This window comes from Phoca vitulina, unplaced genomic scaffold, assembly GCF_004348235.1.
Source record: "Phoca vitulina isolate PV1807 unplaced genomic scaffold, GSC_HSeal_1.0 scaffold27, whole genome shotgun sequence".
Classification (NCBI taxonomy): domain Eukaryota; kingdom Metazoa; phylum Chordata; class Mammalia; order Carnivora; family Phocidae; genus Phoca; species Phoca vitulina.
The window spans coordinates 2473928-2493898 of NW_022589730.1; the positions used below are offsets into that span (position 1 = coordinate 2473928).

The 19971-nt window shown below is 54.1% G+C and overlaps 1 protein-coding gene across 6 annotated transcripts in view; it reads left to right on the top strand.

Annotated features, from left to right (window-relative positions):
* The window catches only part of MBP (myelin basic protein), a 111186-nt gene that overhangs the window by 63292 nt on the left and 27923 nt on the right, over positions 1 to 19971 (top strand). For all 6 annotated transcript variants that reach the window (XM_032422891.1, XM_032422893.1, XM_032422888.1 and 3 more), the window contains one exon: positions 13969 to 14405. In XM_032422891.1, the coding sequence (XP_032278782.1) occupies positions 13969 to 14405 (437 nt within the window). The remainder of the gene's footprint in view (positions 1 to 13968; positions 14406 to 19971) is intronic.

Consider the following 19971-nt stretch of genomic DNA (forward strand, 5'->3'; position numbering starts at 1 on the left):
TAAAGCTTTATTTATGGACACCGAAATTTGAATTTTGTATCCTTTCCATGTGTCATGAAATGCTATTTTTTTCTTTTCAAACTATTTAAGAACATCACAAACATTCTTAGCTTGCAGGCTGTACAAAAACAGGCGATGGGCGAGATTGGGTCGTGGGCAAAGTTTGCCAACACCTTTTGCATCACTGATGATGTGAATGCTTTGCTAACTCAGTGAAGCCATGTTGATTTCTGCTCAGTACAGAATAGAAGCGAAAAATTCTGCCTATGAGCCAGTCATAGATTTCTTGTACCTTAAAAATATTACGTGAAAAGCTAGCAGCAGCACCCATGCCGTGAATTAACTGGTGAATAATTCCTCCATGAAGCGAGTAGCATACATACACGTGCTTGTGTGCCCGCGTGTCCGTGCCCTCATTAGCGTGGATGCCCGCCTGCACGCGTGCGTCCTTACCTAGCAGCTGCCCCCTTCCACGCCCTGGGGAAGCGAGACGATAGGCAGAGTGGAACCGACACAGTCACAGATCTGGGACCTTGCGTTTGCCTAATTCCCAGGCCTAGTTATGAAGTGGTAGGAAAAAAATACACATATGGTATCAGGCCCCTGGTGTTGGCGTTTCTACTCGCCGCGTGCTGTGGCGTAAGCCTGTCCGGGCCTGACTGCCTCACCTGTCCGATTGGGGTAGAGATGCGCGCTCCTTTGATCCTGGCACCTCAGCGTGGCATTAACTTTCCAACCGGGCAGAAGTCCTTTAGTACTAAGCGTGGAAGCATAAACAGGACGTGGAACACCCACTCTCCCCTCCTGCCCTGTCGCCCAGCACCCACATGCCTGCAAACGCACACATGGACACACTTACACGTGCACACGTGTGCATGCACACACACACACACACACACAGGAGGACCAGAGAGAGTCCAGGAGTCAGGAGCAGCAGAAAGGCGCCATCACCAAACTGCACCCAGTGCCCACATTGCCCCAGGAGTCCCTTGTCCCTCCGCACCCAGGTCTCCCGGCAGGTGACTGTCTTTCCCACAATCCCACAGCGAGGCAGTCGAGGTGGCGCGTGATGGTACCGTGCTCCGAAGGCTCCTCACGTGGGACGCCACCTTCCCGCCCCCCTCCCGTGACGGCTGCCCGCAGCCCTGGGGGCCTCCACCAGCAGACGGCCGCCTCGGCTGCAGGGCCCCCCGCTGCCCGTCCGCAGCCGTCCTGCGGCATCGCCTCCGAGGAAGGACATCTCCTTTGCTTCCGCCCTATATTCGTCCCTTCTTAACTTACGGTGGCTGGGGCCCCGCGCAGGCCCGGCCTCGCTCCCGGTGCTCGTTTGCGAACGTCTCAGCGAAGGCTGTGGCGGGGCTTTGCGGCTCCGGCCTGATGCGCGCCCACTCGCCCCTACCTCTGTCCCCGCAGGTGCCCCTCGGACACGTTTGCTCGAATGAGCGAGTGTGCATCCCGCGCGGGGTCAAGTGGTCGGGGGCGTGTGTTCGAGCTTTCCTCCGTGGCACTTCTTCTACCCACAGAGGAAGCCAGAGGCTGTGGGTTTCTCCTGGGTCCCCAGGGAGGACGGGGAGCAGGGTGCCCGGGGTGGGGTTCTGAGACCGCCCGGAGCCAGGGCAGGGGCTCCTCACCCTGGAAGACCCTGAGCGGCGCCTGGAACGCAGCCTGTGCCGAGCTGCCCGCTGCGAGCGCGTGCGGGGGGCTGGCGGGCAAGGGGGCAGCCTGAGCCCGCGGCCCCGGACCCTCCCCACACCGTCTGCAGCGCGGCCGTCTGTGAAGTCTCGGTGTGAAAACACACGTCGGATGAGCTTGTGATTTTCACACAAGTCAGAAATGAGGTCACAGCTGCTTCGTCTCATATAGTAAAAACTGCTGCAGGTCACAGCTCACGGCTGGAGGGTCTCAGACCGGGTCAGAGTCGCAGCAGGGACAAAGGGCTGAAATGAGTCAAAGCGAAGGGAGTGACCGGGACACGGGGTTGGCGCCAGTGGGTGGGCTCGGGAGGTGGGCTGCTTCTCTGTGGCTGCGGACACTCAGGATCCAGGAGCCAGACAGCGTCTCTCGGGAAAAGGTTATCATCCCTCCGACGGGGGCCGCACAGAGCTTGAAGCTCTGGAAAGCTGGTGTCCAAGTTGTGGTTTGGGTTAAGATAAACCAAGACAGGCTTAAAGGGGACGCTCAGGGTGCATTGCACTGCTTTTGTATTCTGAGGCTCTTTCCACTTTTCTTTAATTTTTGCTAGAGTGATTGTAGCTCTCAATACCTTGCACCTTCTTACCTTCCTGTTTATTTTGGGTGTCAAACTCTGGGGGAGAAGGAGACCTACAGAAAGCTGGAAGGGATTGGCCCAGCACTTCCTCCCGCGGTTCCTGTTGATGTATTATAGACGTGACACATGAAAATCACTGCAGGAATCTGAGCGTGATGCCCGGGCCCCACTTCAGCGTCAGCCCGGCTGGAGTCTGGGCTTCAGCACAGGCTGGTTCTGATGTTCCCTGGGGTAGAGGACAGCCCAGGCGTTCCTTCAGTGAGACCCATCTCCTCCCTGAAGGCAGTGGATCAGGAATGACACAGAGATCCTGGGCCTGTCAGGGAAACCGTGGGGAACGTGACCCCTTGGTGGCCCTGGAGACCAGTGGGATACCTCTCAAGGCACCCTCACCCCGCCCTGAGATTTGTGTGGACTCGGTCTGCGGGGCAGGGCACCCAGAGGCTGGAAAGTGCCCTGATTATCATGGTGTACAGCTTGGACCGAGAGCCCCTGTTCCAGCCTCGGAAGGGCTTTTTTTATTTGGCAGACATTTGTCCGCATGCTAGAGCGGTGCTTCCCTGGGCTTGTTAACACAGAGGCGGCTGGGTCCACCCCAGTTTCTCGTCAGCAGGTCCATCACAGGGCCGGAGAATTTGCACTTCTGGCAAGTTCCCAGGTAATGCTGATGCTGTGGAAGCTGGTCATGACCCCTCTCTCCTCCTCCATCCCCAGAGCTTTGCCAAAACCAGTCCGGATTTGTATCCCCTAAACCTCCGGATCTGCACTTTGCTCCAGCTCCGAAACCCTGACCCCTGCCCGGGCCACCATCGTCCCTTGCTCGGTGGGCCCCCCAACCTCTCTGTTGGTCCCTGGCCCTGGCTTCTTTCCTCGGTGGAACCAGGGAGACTTTCTGAGAACATACATTTGATTATGTTGCTTCCTGGTTTAAAAAGCCTTCCTGGGGCTTCTCATGCATTTAGAATAAAGAACAAAGCACACATTGCATGATCTTCAACACCCAGCATGCTCACGCTCTGCCTGCTGGGACCACGTTCCCCTCCGTGTCCAGGCCCCCTCCCACCTCCAGCTTTGGTGGCTCCTGTCTTCTGTGCCCAGGACCCCAGCCCCCTGGCATCTGGCAAACCCTTGCTCACCCACAGCCACAGGGAAGCTTCTCTGACCCCGAGGCCCTCCCACTAACGAGATTCTTTCCTTCCTGTAAAGTGTGTAGTTATCTGTGAGATTGATTAATTCCTGTCTCCTAACTCGAAAGCCCAAGAGGGCAGGAACTCTGTTTTGTTCACCTCCAACTGCTTCCCTGGACCCACAGTAGCCATGTCTCCATTTTCTGTTGCTGCGTCCCCAGTTACCACACACTTAGCAGCTGAAAACCACCCCTTGGAGCTCCTGGCCCTGTGGCGAGAAGTCCGGGCTGGCTGTAGCGCGTCCTGTGCTCAGCGTCACACAAGGCTGACGTCAAGGTGACTGCCAGGTCGGGCGCTTCTCTGGAGGCTAAGGGGGCCATCTACTTCCTGGCTCATGCAGGTTGTTGGCGGAGTTCAATTCTGTGTAGTTGTTGGGATCAGGTCCCCATTTCTTTGCTGGCTGTCATCCAGGATCACCCTTAGCAACTAGAGCCCCATCTCTGGACTCTGCACGTAGACCCTCCATCTCTGAAGCCTGCAGTGGGGCTTCCCATCTTTTAATGCTTGCATGAGCGTCTCTCTGACCTCTGCTTCCGGTACCCACTAGAGAAACTCTCTGCCTTCAAAAGGCTACTGTGGTTGGACTGAACAGTCCCAGATAATCTTCTGTTTTCTATGTGATATAACATAATCACAAGGGATACCTTATCACTTTTACAGTTTTTTTAGGATTATACAAGGGTGAGAATTATTGGGGGCCATTCTTAAGATTCTGCCTAACATAAGAATGAAATGAGTATTGGGTGGGTAGGTGGATGCATGGGTGGATGGGTGGATGGGTGGGTGGGTGGATGGGTGGATGGATGAGTGGATAGGTGAGTGGGTAGATAGATGGGGGAATGGGGGGTTGCATGGGTGAGTGGGTAGGTGGATGGATGGATGGATGAATGGATGGGTAGGTGAATGGGTGGATGCATGGATGGGTAAATGGGTGGTTGGGTAGGTGGTTGGATGCATGGATGGGTGAGTGGATGGGTAGGTGGATGGGTGAATGGATGGGTGGATGAGTAGATAGATGGGTGGATGGATGGGTGGATGGACTGGGTAGATGGGTGAATGGGTGGATGGGTGAATGCATGGGTGGGTGGATGCATGGGTGGGTGGATGTGTGAGTGGATGGGTAGATGGATGGGTGGGTGGGTGGAAACTGTATAGAATCTTACTCTGTGCACAAGGTATTCCCAGAGTCATTTTTTTAAAATACTATAACAGCTAGAGTAACAAAAGCCCTAACTGATGGCTGGTCACCATGCACCAGTGCTAAGATACTTTATTACGTGCACCTCAAGGACTTGTCAGAGCAATACTGTGAGTGACCTCCAATAATTCACCCCATTCTGCAGCTGAGGCACTCAGGACTTGAAGAGATGAACTCACGTGCTCAAGGCCACAGAGTAGGTGGTAGGACCAAGAACCAAAGTCAGCTGGATTTGACTTCAGCCGACCTTTGGTCTCACAGTCCAAATTCAGTTTAATTCTACCAGCGTTTACTGAGCCCCACTGGATAAAATGGACATAGAGGCAGGAATACTTTTGTTTTAGCTTATTTACTCCCCACGGAAAAGCAACTCAGTGTCCCTGTGAGGTCACTTCCTTGGGGGAAATCTCGTAGCCTCTCTGGGCCTGTTCATGGCAGGTGCAGAGTTACGGTGAGAACTGACAGAGGCTGCTCATGGCACAGAACCTATGTGTATATTGGGCTTTTTTTCTTAATCTCACATCTTGACACCAGCTGTGTTTGGGAAGCTAGCACCCACATTGTCAGATGAAGAAACTCAGGCCCTACAGGGCCGGACTCAGAGTGGAGCCCGGCCCGGCCCTCATGGGCTGCCTCCCCCGTGACCCCATTCCTGCCGTGGGAGGGCTCGAGGGCTGAGCTATTTAGAGCAAATAAAAACTATATGTTCTGGGTACACAAAGGAGGCATTCGTGTTGAGATGGGTGGGTTGATAAGATTCGTTTGTGGAAAAGTTTTAAAGAAATCTCTGCGGGTAGCCTGGAGGGCGGCTGCATGCCTCTCATAGATGCAGAATTTCTGCCATAGCAGATCCACGGGCCACAACCATGGGCCTTTTTGTTTCCTTCCCCCTCCCTGGTGACCCCAAGCACAGTGAGCCAGGGACAGAAGTATTCCACAAACAAGGAGGGTCCTCTTCAGCTCTGGCCTACACTCGAAAATGCCATGGCTCCGCCCGCCCCGGCCCCCCCTCCCCCTGGCTCCTCTGCAGAGAGGGGCCTGGCTGGCCAGGTCAGAGGCACACAGGTACTCCCAGTGCCCCTTCTCCTTAAACCGATGGTCCGCCAAAGCATGGTCATGCGCACTTAGCATGGGCTCCAGCCTTGCCCTTTACTCCACTGGACAGCATGCTTGTCTCTGTCTCTTTATTTTTTTTTAAGATTTTATGTATTTATTCTAGAGAGAGAGCATGAGCAGGGGGGAGGGGCAGAGGGAGAAGCAGGCTCTCCACTGAGCAGGGAGCCCGACGCGGGACTCGATCCCAGGACCCCGGGATCATGACCTGAGCCAAAGGCAGACACTTCACCGACTGAGCCACCCAGGAGCCCCAAGTCACTGTCTTTTTAGAGTGAGGTTCGGTCCAAGCCTGGCGTGTGGCAGGTCGATAGAAGGCAGCCCCTCACAGGAAAGGGCCCCCCGCCGTCTCCATCTCCCGGACAGGAGCTGGGCCTTGGGCAGAGACGCTGGTTCCCAGGTGGCTTTCCCTACTACAGAGCCCACAGGCCGCTTCCTGCTGCTGGCCCCTGGCTTTTCCATGGGGGCGCTCGACTCGAGTTGAATCGGAGCCCGCGGAACCACACGTTTGGTGTCCAGCACGGCGCCTCCAGCCCCCTCCATGGTGGGCAGTGGCTGATGGTCCACACACAGACGTGGCAAGATGCTTCTTCTGGGGCTTATCATACCAGTGGGATATGTCAGAGAACCCGTCTGCATGGCCAGTGTTAAAAACCTCACTTAGAAAGAGGGGTACTTCTGGCCAGAGATGGAGGCCGGGTCTTTGCCTCCACCTCAGAGTCCCCCCCAACACCCACATCTCATGGTTTCAGGCCTTCGGTGAGGAAGCTGGGGCCCCCCAGTGGCAATGTTCCCAGGAAGGCCACGTGGTCCTGCTTGGAGGTGGTCAGGGCGAGGCGGGGTGGGCCAGGTCCGCAGCTGTTATTCCCAGTGTCGGCTGTGAAGCATACCCCACCGTGAAGAATCGCACTCCCTTTGCACACTGGCTGGTTTTTATTTTTGCACTTGGTTATAGCAGGTTTGAGGAACTTTAATTATGCTTCTCTTCTGTCAGGATGCTTTTATCTTAATCAATCCTCATGAAGACTCCAAGGAGAGTCTGTAATCTAGACTCTGGTGGTGGGACCCTCTGGGGTCCCGGCCCCCACCGCGGAGATCCCGCACCTTCAGGCCCAGAGTGACAAGGCAAAAAAGTTAAAAACAAGCAACAACAAAAAACACCTCCTTTACGGAAAAGCAAGCTGGAAATTTTGTTCCGATAGTAGATGACTAATTTCATACTTTCAGTGAAAATGAGAATCTGGCCCAGCCTCAGGTCTAAACAAAGGTAACAATCTCTGCCTCCCATTTCTTCAGCTCCCCTGGAATCTCTGCTTGGGGGGATTGGAGCATGTTTGTGCCGAAGGAGCTGGTGTTCTGAGCGGCGATTGATGGGCAGGCTCAGGGAGGACCGACTCCCCAGGCTGGAGGTGCCGGAAGGCGGGCAGGCGTGCTCTGGGGGGGTTATGTGCTCACCTGCAAAGCTGCCTTCCATAAAAATCCTGAAACAGTAGATCCACACCATCTGCCCGCCGACAGAAATGAACAGAATTTAGAAAGACCTCTGGAGGAGAGTTAATGTTGTCTTATTTCAGTGTAGAATCCTGGGCTTCTAGGTGGTTCTCCCTGGGCTACAAGAGGCAGTACCCCTTCTGTCGGTTATTTGGAAGTGGGAGCTCTTCTGCAAAGGTCTGAAGTATTAGGTAACTTTTCTTTAGCTCTGTGCAGCCATCTCTATCTCAAGATCTTCTTGACTATAAAGAATGGCATGTGACTTCAGCTCGCCCACTCTGAAGGACGTGAACTTGGGTGTGCACGCCCTTGCTTGGCCCTGTCAACTTGTCCCCGTAACAGAGACCTGAATTAAGGTCAGTTGTGGTATTCCAGATTATACAATGTCTTCAGTCGTCTCAGTAATCTTTAAGATACCACGAGATGAAAAAATATGGGGAAAAAAAGTAAAAGTTAAAGCGTGAGTTTAAAAACAACAAATCAAAGACCAGATAATTGAAGATTTCCACCATTTTGTGGATTCGTTCCATAATGATAGTCCCTTTACTCTATGCCATGGTGCTGCTTTGAGTTAGAAACTAAGGATTAATCTGAGCAGTTATGAAAAATAAGACATGCTGGTGCATTTGGATCTATGGACGTATTTTTGGATAATGCTTCCTGAAAGGACTGGCAGCTAGGAATGCAGACTGCAGATCACGCAGGAGAAAACTGTTGAGTGTAGCAGGACAACAGCTCATGCGGTTCCTCTGAGTTCTGCCATTGTGTATTTAGATGAAAGTCACCGAGTGTCCCAGCACCAGCGTCCCCGTCACTGAGTGAATGCCCTCTCCAGCCCAGGAGGGGGCCTGGCAGCCCCATTTAGAACTTTCTCCATGCAGGCTCCCCGCGATCTCGGGGTCCCTTCTCCAGGGGTACCACAGGACATCGTGAGCAGGGCGAGGTGCACGATCCGGGGAGGAGACAAGAAGGTGCCACGAGCTGGTCATGAGCCTGGGCATCTAGGAACGCTTGTTTCTAGCTGCTCGTTTTAGCTTTAGGAGTCCTACCGTTTCCTTAGGCAGTCGTCTGTCCTGTGAGCCCTAGACGAGATCCAGAAGCAGTGATTCTGGGCAGGCTCCTGTGGGGCCTCGGAGGCCGTGGTCCACCATATCTGAGGCCCGCCACAGGGAGGTGGCTTGGACAGTAATAAGCTGGGGACCCGTGTTTTTGAACCAGGAAGAATCCTAGCTCCTTGGGTGAAAAATCTCCAGAGTGGTGATACCGGATTCCTGAACTCAGCTTGTTTGGGTGTTGAACACTCATGAACATATTCTGGCAATGAGAGCCCACGGCTGGTGCGGGTGAGCAGGGGTGTGTGCAGGGAGGCAGCCCCCCCCCCCGTGCCTGCAAAGCCCGCTGGGAGCATCTGGGCCTCCTGTTCGCAGGTGGGGGCCCTGGCTGAGCTCTGCGCTCGGGGCAGGTGGCTTTCCGCAAAGGCCCTCCGCCTCTCCTCGTCAGTCCCTCTCTGTGAAGCGGCCGTGACCCACACATGACGTAGCCGCCAATTATCTGCAGTGACATTTTCCCATTTGAGGCAAACACCTCATTGCAGGTAAAGCCAGTCGGGGCAGGAGAAGCACGGGTGCGAGGCCCCCAGAGCTGCAGCGTGCCGATCGCAGACCTGGGTTAACATCACCTCCCCCATCGGTTCCTATTTTCACTTTCCTGTGTTCTCAGTTTCCTCATAGGAAGGAAACTACCTGCTTCTAGGGCTGTCGACAATGCATCTGGAACGCCGTGCACAGGTGGCCAAGGCCTCCTTTCCCGGGGCTCTCGGTGGCCAACTGCGTGTGTGGGCGCTGGGGCGCTGGGCGGAAGCTGGGCACGTGCTGCTGACACGGGCCTTCAGGTATTTAGGCAAGAACGGCGCTGGGTCTCCCCATTCCGTAAGCACACACTCTGTTCAGTGACCTGCCCGAGGCCGTCAGCTAGGTAGAGGGGCTGAAGCTAGTCTCCCGGGCCCTTCTCTGCTGCCCTGCAGACCTCTGCCCTCCTTGGCCCTGACTCTGGACACTGCTGTCCACGGCTTTGCAGTGTTGGGAGTTTCTCCACCCCCCACGCGGTCAGGTGCCCCCCACCGTGGCTGGGCGCCCCCCACGCGGGCAGATGCCCCCCACGCGGTCAGGCGCCCCCCACGCGGTCAGGTGCTCTCCAGCGGACTGCAGAGCAAAGTGGACGAAATGGCTTGTCAGGTCAGTCCCCCTCAACGTGTCATGGTCATTACGGGCACCCAGGCCTAACTGCAGGAACTCGGATTTGGAGTTTATGAGAGAATAGAGCAGGGGGACTAAATTCTTTATTCTGCTACCTCAGAGCCAAGCCGACTGATTAAATTTAGAATATTACAAAACCTCTGCATGGCCAGAAAGAATTAGATTATACAACTGAAATTCATTTCTAAGCCAGAGCTCCTTAGACTGGTGTAGAACCCTTTCAGGACCGAAGGGAAATCTTCACTTAAAAATAAGAATACAGAAAGCAATTTAACAGCTGCAGGGGCAACAGCTAAGTCTTCTAGCAAAGAAGGGGGTGGTATTTGGCTTCTGTTCTGTCCTTTGGAGGAATGGCCCCGCACACATCAGCGTGTCTGATCGGACAGTCTTGCTGGGCACCTGGTGCGAACGTAGCTCCCCGCGGGATGAGATGGAGGCCGAACTCAGCAGGGCCCCTGGGACACGCCGCCGGGCTGGAGGGGAGCTGGCCAACCCACACGCTTCTCAGGATCGGGGGGCCGCCGCCCTCAGCTGCTGTGCGGCCCTGACCAGTGCAGCTGCTTTCCCGGCCAGGTGCCCAGCGCAGGCCTCCGGGCGCTCAGGACGTGGCGTGGGAGGCAGGAGAGCAGAGGCCTGAGCGCATGAGCCGGGCACCCGTGCGGGGACATGTTGGAGCGCGAGCGGAAGAACAGGCGGGCGAGCCTGTCCTTGGTGCCAGTGGCGCTGGGGAGGCCCTGGGGGCTGCACGAGGACCGTGGCCTGTGAGGCCCTGGGCAGGTGCTTCCAGCCGCTTGGGGTGGATGGAATCCCAGGGGAGGCTGAAGCCTGCGGACCAGTGATGACGATGTAGCGAAACCCCTGCATAACGTGGCAGAAAAGAAAAGAAAAGAACAAGAAAGCAGGTGGTTGTAGTCAGTCAAGTAAGAAATAATCCGGGGGGGAAGCCGCAGGATTTGGGACAGCTGCCTGCCGGGGCTCCATGGGCAGAAGGAGCCAGACTCACAGGCAGCGGTAGGACCACGGTGACCGGCGGGAGCCTCGCTCGGGTTCCGGCCTCTGCGAGTCTCTAGCCGTGCGCACGCTGCCCCAGTGTCAGCCGCCCGCGGGGTGGGTGTCCCTGCTGCAGAAGCCCCTCTCGAGTGAGTGACGGCTCTGTTCCTCAGGGGTGTTCTGGGAAGCCCTCCTGGGACTTTAACAGCATTACTTGCAGAAATCCAGTGCATTTCCCACCAAAGTTCTGGAGGTCATTCTAGCGATTGGATTGAGGTGGGCTTTTTTTTTTTTTAATTGCAAATTCCTGTAGAATTTGAACAACACTAGAGCATTCTAAGTGTGTCTTCTGGCAGAATCCGACCCATGCCTCACAAATCGTGCACTAAACGCTATGCTCCATAGTTATCGTCTAAATAAAAACTCTGCATCGGGCTTTAATTTGATGAAAGCTGATATTATTTGACAAATTAAAACTGCACTCGTCCCGACCAAAAATGCTGCCCATCCACAGATTTCGGCCGCTGCCCATACCCTTGTGCTCAGAGAAGCTACGTTCAGGACACGATGCCCTTCTCTGTGCCTCACAAACAGCCCTATTCAGGGACACAAAGCCTAACTGTTGTACAAATACTAGTATTCAGATGCGTTTGTGTTTTGTTAATGCATTTAATCATGTACAATATAGCTTTTGTTTCTCTTCCACATTTGCATTAATTTATATCAGCCACAGAATATAAAGCACAGCTAGAAATTCAGACCCCATATCCGTGGCAACCTATAAATTATCCGTGCGTCCCTGCAAAAACCTACAGCTTGATGCCAGCCGCGGTGTTTTCCTGTCACTACAGGGCAGGGAGGCCTTACGTGGATGCATCATAATAATTGTGTTCTTATGGGTTTGAATTTCATCAGTGGTCGGAGAAGATGGGCCATGCTCTAAGTGACGTATCTCTAAGGCACCTCACAACTGCGTGCTGTCTCGTAGGGGCAGGAATGAGGTCACGGTGATCCCGGGTACCAGGTGTCCGCCTTGAACTTTGTCCCTGGCAAACACTGAGGACATATGTTGGGGGGACGTACTCTTCTTTGGAGATACAGGTGAAGACAGTGTCTGCCTGTCATGGTGTCATTCATGGGACCATCTGACCAATGTGATTTTGTTGAAAGGGCGTGGAATCATCTGCCTTTTCTGACTGATGTGTTAGTGAAAGTGTGTGTTGTAGATGCACACACTTCTGAGAAGACGTGTAACGGAAGGAAGAGGCCGCTACCTCCACTGGGTCCCTCCCGGTCCCCGCAGGGGCCCTCCATGGCCTCCCCTTCATCTCTCCCGTGGCCAGCAGTCCCACCCACCTGTGCCCACCTGCAGGCCCAGCCACCTTCTGCCTGGAAGTCTGGTCCCGTCCACATCCCACAGCGGTCTCTGGTCCCTCTTGGGAGCCTTTCCTGGCCCCTGAGGCCTGTGCAGTCTTGACCAGGCACCTGGGCCTCCCACCCAGCTGCTCCTCTCACCAGTCCCTCTGGCTCCAGGCCTTTCTGCTGGGCGTCCGGCCCCTGCAGAGGCACCCCCACTCCGCCCCAGTGTGCCCCTGGACCACTCCCTCCATCCCTCAAATAACCACAAACCGGGTGATTTACGACGACCGGAAGTTCCTCTCTCACATTCTGGAGGCCGGGAAGCTGGAACCAGGGTGTCAGCCGGCTCTCAGGGACGATCCATGTCTCTTACCTTCTGGTGTCCCCGCATCTCTCCAGTCCCTGCTGCCATCACGCGGCCTCTGCCCTGTGTGTCTCTGTCTCTGTCCAAAGCCCCCTCTTTTTATAAGGACACCAGTCACTTGGTTAGGCCCACCCTCTTCCAGTACAACCTCATCTTACCTTGCTTATTTTTTTTTATTATTATGTTATGTTAATCACCATACATTACATCATTAGTTTTTTATGTAGTGTGCCATGATTCATTGTTTGCGTGTAACACCCAGTGCTCCATGCAGTATGTGCCCTCTTTAATACCCATCACCAGGCTAACCCATCCCCCCACCCTACCCCCTCTAGAACCCTCAGTTCATTTCTCAGAGTATCTACAAAACACCTTATTTCCAAATAAGTTCACATTCAGAGGGACTGGGGTTTAGGATGGGGACCTGCCACTTTGGGGGACACTTCATTTCAGAACATTCATTTCAATCAATGTTCATGAGACAAGGACCACATCTTGTTCATTACTGCAGCACAAACATCCAGCTCAGTACATTACACTTATTAGGTGCTCAGTCAATAATGGATGAGTGGCTGGGTGGGTGGATGGATGGTTGGGTGGGTGGATGTTTGGGTGGGTGGCTGGGTGGTTGGGTGGCTGGGTGTTTGGGTGGCTGGGTGGTTGGGTGGCTGGCTGGGTGGGTAGCTGGCTGGGTGGGTGGATGGATGGTTGGGTGGATGGAATTTTGGGGGTGTGGCTGGGTGGTTGGGTGGCTGAGTGGCTGGGTGTTTGGGTGGTTGGGTGGGTGGAGGAATGCATGGGTGACTGGGTGGAGGGATAGCTGGGTAGACAGATCTGTGGGTGGTTAGGTAGGTAGGTGGCTAAGCAGATTAATGGATAGGTGGGTGCTGCTGTTGGGTAAATGTCAGTGAACAGATTGGTGGGTAGTTGGGTGGATAAATGGATGGATGGATGGATGGTGTTACAGGTAAGTGTGAGTAAATCCACATTTTCTCTAAATAAGTAACTAAGGGTGAAGTGAGTGGACATGCACTTAAACCTAAGTTGCAACTTGAGAGCAAAATGGGTGTATTGCCGTTCTGGAAGGAAATGCTTTATTTTTGTATGTATGTAAGAGGTATAGGATGGTGCTAGAGCACATAGAACATTCCCACTTCAAACTTTATCACTGTGGCTGCTTACAGAAGAAGAGCCACATGAAAATGTCCTGAATAAGCAGTTCTCTAGTGCAAGAGCCTCTTGTGGATTCTGGAAACTAAAGAATTCTAAATGTCCTGTTTCTTTAGGGCATATATTACAAAAAGACGTGGGAAGTTCCACTTTCATCAAGAACACTAAAAATACCTTTGGTCAAATCAGTGCTCCCAGCACGTTTAGCTTATGCACCAGTGAAGTTTTAGAGATTGAATGTCCCGCAGTCCTGGCCTGTCCACGCACAACCATGGCAGCACCCAGGGGTGACTGCCGCGTCCGTGCCGGCCGCTTCAGCGGGAAGCCGGGGTGCGCTTGGCCTAGGGGGCCAGACCTCGAGTAGGGGCCCTGAGACAAGACCTGCAAGTAGGACACTCAGGGCAGATCGGGTCCTGCCAGAAGCCGTCTGGGGCTGCCACGTAGCTTGCCGGCCCCGCACACATTCTGTGGCTTTGGTAGGAGACAAGCAGGTCCCTCGCCCTGGAAGAAAGCGGCATTGTCCCTCGCTCTGCTTTGCACGGCCCGTGTTCATGTCTCACTGTTGTTTGCAGGGGAGGCAGATGTGGAGCAGAACAATGGGACCCCCTCTCAGGACACAGCGGTGACAGACTCCAAGCGCACAGCGGACCCAAAGAATGCCTGGCAGGACGCCAACCCAGCTGACCCCGGGGGCCGCCCCCACTTGATCCGCCTCTTTTCCCGAGATGCCCCGGGGAGAGAGGACAACACCTTCAAAGACAGGCCCTCGGAGTCAGACGAGCTCCAGACCATCCAAGAGGACAGTGCAGTCAGTCCTGAGGGCCTGGATGTGATGGCGTCACAGAAAAGACCCTCCCAGAGGCACGGATCCAAGTACCTGGCCTCAGCAAGCGCCATGGACCACGCCAGGCATGGCTTCCTCCCGAGGCACAGAGACACGGGCATCCTTGACTCCCTCGGGCGCTTCTTTGGCGGTGACAGGGGTGTGCCCAAGCGGGGCTCAGGCAAGGTGAGCTCTGAGGAGTAACTAGGGGCACACGGAACGTGTGTCCACTTTAGTTGACAAGGAAAAGGAAGGAAAGTCAGCAGGTGAGCTAAGCCCTGGCAGAGATCCTGGCGCAGCCCCTCCGCCGTCTAGCTGCTGTCCTTGCTGGCCATGCTCGCGGCCGCGGGCGGGGGGCGGCAGGGGGGCTGGGTTGCTGCTTTTGCTGCATTTCCACACAGCTCAGCCTCCTTCCCCTCCTCGCAGGGGGTGCAGTGGGGATGTGGCTCAGGAATGCAAGAACATTCTGAATTCTGCATCCCTGGGGGGCATGGCGTGGGCGTCGTGGGCACTGTCCGGGGTCTCACGCTCGGGGTTTTGTGGCTGATTCCGCTTCTGTGCCCACGCTTTTGGGGTCGACACTGGGTTGTGCTCATTTTCCTTGGCGTCCGTGCTGCTAGCTTCGCGTGGTCTTGCAACAATCGTGCGATTGAGGACTTTTGAACAAACTCGAAATTTAAATTCGCCTTGAGCAAACTGTGTCTTTTATCTGAGTTATTTAGGGGAAAGGGGTGGAGGGATCCTTGCGTGTGCCTATGAATCAGAACTGTATTATTTTGTTATTCCATTAATTCGAATAGAGAATCTGTGAGGTTTCACTATGTAAGTGTTCTGTAGATACAAATTGTACCAGGAGGGAAAAAGCGCCCATCGTGTCCGTTCCCAGCCTCGGCTCCTGGGGTGGATGGTGGCTGGGTCATCTATGGTGGTGGTCCATCAGAGGGCTGAGTCCCAAGTGGCTTTGCTATAGCAAACACATAGCATGTCCTGTGCCTCTTTCGGGTGCTGTCTTAGCTGGGTCCTTGGGGAAGGAGAGGGTCTTTTCAAGAAAGCCCGGGTTTATTGCTGTGCTCACAAAACACACACGATGTAGCTTTTCCCCTGGCCGTGCGTCCTGCTGATCCTGAAAGTCCTGGGAATATAAAGATTCTTTTGAGTGAAGTGTGGAGCAGGGGCCCTGACTTGCAATTTTAAAGGAGTTTCTAAAATTTACTTTAGTCTCTGACTACAATTTTTTAAATTCCTGAGGATTGTGAAATCGTTGAACGGTGAACGGGAAGGCAGTTTGGCCGCGCGGGAATTAGGGCGCCGGCACGCTCAGGTGCGGCTGATGTGTCTCTCGCATCTGCCCCCGGGTGCCGACATCCCCCACGTGACACTTGCCGTGACTTGTGGTGACTAACACTTGCCGTGTCTTCAGTGCTAACAGGGTCCACCTTCTGCTTGCTTCTTTCAGTGTCCGTCTTTGCAGACACTTGCTTTAACTTTGGGGCAGTCTTGCATCACCCTAAAACGGTGGTCGTCTGACTTATTTCCAATGCTGATTTCAGTCTGAGGTGCTTTTGGAGCACAGCTATGAAACCACGCCAGACTGGCTGCCGAGTTGAGTCTTGCGGTTATTCTCAGCCCCCAGTAGGCATGCAGCATCGCCAGTTTGAAAGCTTAAGCTATTCTGCTTCACTCAAGGTACAGGAAAAAATATATTTACACTGTGCAGAAAAGATTAAATCGCTGTATAGCATATATTATAAAACAAGCTTCATTTCAGTGGTAATGGTCTAAGTTAAAATTGTGAATGCATTGATATCAATCATTGTGACTTTATTTCAGAATGGATATATACATATGTGTGTACGTGCATCCGTGTTTGTTCTCCTCTATGTAGAAGTACAACCATTGTTGGTTTAATACTTTCAAAGAAAAGATTCATCTCAGAAGTAGGCATCAACTTTGCAAAATAGTGTTGCCCGATTATCAAGGATCCAGAGAAATCAGAATATTTTCACAGGATTTTTAAAAATGAAAATCATGTTTAAACAATTGTTTCAGAATTTTTGAAGTATCAATTCTGTTCACTACTGAATGTTGAATAAAGAGGATTTAAAAATGAACAGCCTTGCCTTTTGCTGCCAGAGAAGTCCGTTAGAGTTTGCACGCGTCGTCGCATAGCGGCTTCCCACGGACGCAGGCCCGGGATGCCTTCCCGTGTAGCGTCTGCTGAAACCAGTATCTGTTCGGCACCCCTGTTTTACTGTGGACTCTTTGTTTGCTCTTAAACACTGGAGATGTGAGCTTAAGACCTCTCCGCCCAGGCACACGCCCACGAGGGCCTTAGGATTCTGGGGCATTTACCGGTGCGGACCGCGAGGGGTGATTCTGTGGCTTTGTTTCTGTTCTTGCTTTGCTCTGTGCGTTGTAAATCAGCAGAGCCCTCATCTTATAGAAAGGTCTTTGGATTGAGGCTTGAGAGAAGAGAAGCAAAAGGCCTGATTATTGTCCCTAAAAGCCCATTTCATGTTTCCACCATTTGTCATTCCCGAGACAGTTGTCTCAGGTACATGGGATCCTAAAGAGCACCCCCAGGCCTGAGAGTCGGCTGCCCCACCTGGGGTGTAAAGTTGGGGGGAAGCAATTATTCTGCTTGTCTGTCTGCAGTGGTTTTTCCTGGTGGAATCGTGCAACGCTGAAGGCAAGGCCCCTGGGAAGGAGGGTGTTGGTCCGGGGACCCCTCCGCGGCCCCCCACTCCCCCGAGGCCACGTGGCGCTTCCAGCCCTGGGTTGGTGCTGCCCCCCCATCCTCAGAATGCATTGACAACACCCACCCTTGTGTGGCCTGGCCTTGACATTCAAGGAAAGTGCATTATAAATTCCTGGAGGAGGCATATTCTTTTGCGAGCCCTAAAGGAAGAGCATATTTATGGAGAACGTGCTCTTTTGTTGCAGGAGGAAAGAAGGGTTGTGTTGTTGCCACCCAAAGAACAGCTCTCCCAGCTCCCTGGAGTGTGGGGCCTCGGGCAATGGGCAGGCCTTTAGGAAAACAAAGGAGAAAATGCATGGGGTCTTTGTGGAAGGTGCCCTCCAGAGCGGCCACCCCCCACTTGCTGCTCCCCTTGTCGGACCTCACCCCCTCCACGGGGTACAGTGGCCAAAGCCTTGAGCCAAGGAATCGCTTTGGAAACTGCCTTTGTTCCTTTTTATCTGCAAGGGGGGAGGTTTTAGGAAGTAACTAAGCTGGACACAGTGATATGCCCCCCGGGCCTTCCCCAAGTAAGAACATGCCCCTCTCAGATTTCTCCAGACCAGGGTATTTTAAAGAGTTTTTTAAAGTTAGTCCCACACTGATGATTGTACCTTTCTGTCCTGAGTAACCTGCTCTGCTCAGCATCCTGTCATTCAGCACTCTGTTATTTCCGTGCCTCTAATTTTGATTGTATGGGATGAAAATCATTTGTCGTTTACCGCTATGGGGTATGATCAATCTTGTAAATTAATCACCATGTTCTGTTTCCCGTTTTTTTTCCCCACTTCAACTTCGTTTAACATTTAGTTCTACCATCACTTAATGCTTCATCGTTAACATAATATCCCAATTTTGTAGCTATATTCTGTAATCCTGTGGGGAGTGTAGTGTGCAGAGGCTGAGGAGGGACATGGTAGGAAGCGTGTGGAGGGCCCCCCCTGCCATGTGGCACCTGACCCCCGAGTCCAGGGCCTGGGGACCTGCATGCTCCCTCTCAGCAGAGAGTTTCTGCTCCCAGGAGTGCAGCCCCGCACACGAAACCAAGTTGAATGTCTGTGCGAGGCTGTGTGTCCGTGATCTGGCCGTCAGTCTGGTGCTTCAGTTTGCCCGGAGATTTGGCCACAGCTCTTCCTAGAGAACAGACAATGTGGCAGGTGTATTTCAAACAAAGACTTTCTGAGATGTCCGCCAGGAATATCTTTATGAAGTGTTACTACTCTGATCAATTCTGGATCAGCGGCTTCCCCAGCTCGGCTGCGGGCAGTTTACTGTGGACCCCGTTGTCCATGGACCCTCAGTGTCCAGTGTCCCGTGGCTTCAGTGGGCGAGATCTGCGTTCGGGCGGGTGGCCCCACTCCGGGGGGGTCCTGCCACGTCTTCCGTGTGAGCCACGCGTCTGCATGTCATGTTGATGTGTCTAATGGTGATCGCCTTCTGGTGAGTGTTATGTATGCCTGTTTGATTTTGTGATGAACTTTTGCTTCATATATATTTCTTCTTTTTTATGCACTCATTAAACTTTGTAACAGACCAAGGGTGTTGTGCTAACTGCACGTGAATTTTTCACGTTGTCTTCTTTGGGGTCCCCCCCCCACGAAGTGCATTTAACACAGGTATTCTCGCGGGCTCCTGACAGGACAGCCGGCAGGTGAGGGTGAGGGCCCAGCGCCCGCCCCCTCGGCACGCGGAGGTCGGTTTCTCACTCTGTGCTTTTGCACAAAGACTTTATTCTCTTCTCTCCGCGGACAGCTCCGTGTCCTGGTCTGTCATGGCTGTTCTCGTTCCCCTGGATGTGTCCATGTCTGTGTGCGAGCGCCGTCCCTGCTGAGGGGAAAGTGTGGGCACGGAGTAGACTCTGCCCTCCCTCTGTGTGTGTGGGGGGGACACAGCCCGCTCGGCGGCGTTTCCCGAGCCACTGGGCACATGGGAGACCCATCCCGCCTGTGCGTCCAAGATGTCCCGGAAACCCCGGGGAGTCTGGACGTGGCAGTGCGCCGGCTCCTCCCAAGGACGCCAGTGAGCCTGGAGGTCATGGATAAGGTTGGGTCTTGGATGAATTAGAAATAAAAGCAACACACGATTCATTTGGATGCGTTCACCTGCGCAGCTTGCCCTCACTCCCCTCCCGCTACGTGCATTCACAGCATGTACAGGGACAAATGTCACTGGTTTTCCTTTTGGTCGAAGGGTTAGATGTTTGGTGACAGGCTTGGCTGACTGGCTGATGGAGAGCTGGGCCTGACCTCGGAGGGAACGTATCCCAAGAGGGAAGAGCCCCTCCCCAGAGCTCCCGTAGCTGTAGGAACCGCAGAACCCATAGAAACGGTAAGAGTCTCTCTGCAGGTCTCTCCCACCCCACTCTTAACTGCCCCGAAGCTGTCCTGCTTCAGAGGAAATAGTATAAAGTGGGGAGAGTTCCAGAAACAGGAATTGTTCCGAGGAAGCCCCTCGAACAAGGGCTCCTCTGAGGGGCACTACCCGCCAGCCCCGTGGGGCGCACCCAGTGACGCACCAGCCCCTCCCGCACCTGTGTGGGAGGTCAGGTGAGCTCGGCCACTGGGGTACCTCGTCCCCCTGCCGTCGCCCGTGACGAGGATGCCCGTCTTCCCCCTCCTGCCCGTGCTGGGGGGGCTGCGTTCTCAGCCGCCCAGCCGCCTCGCCCCGAGCTGCGTGGCCAGCAGCCCACGGAGCCCTGCGTGCCTGGGGGGGGGGGTAGCTTGACACGGGTCCCCGGCGCGACCTGGAAACAGCTCAAGGAGCTGGTCTCCCTCGTTAACAAGGGGCATTGCTCTCAACGGGGAAACAAACTAGAAAATTCTTCTTTGCCTTTTGGCCAAGGGTGTCCGTGCCCGTCTGCCACCTGTCTGCCACCCTGGGGGGGGCCTCACATCTTGTGGGACGACCAGGCCCGATGGAGGCAGAAGCCGCGGCAGGCTCATCCACCGAGGCATTAACATAAACAATTGCCTCACTCTGGTAGGACTCCGTGCCTGGATTAAGGTCCCCAGGGCT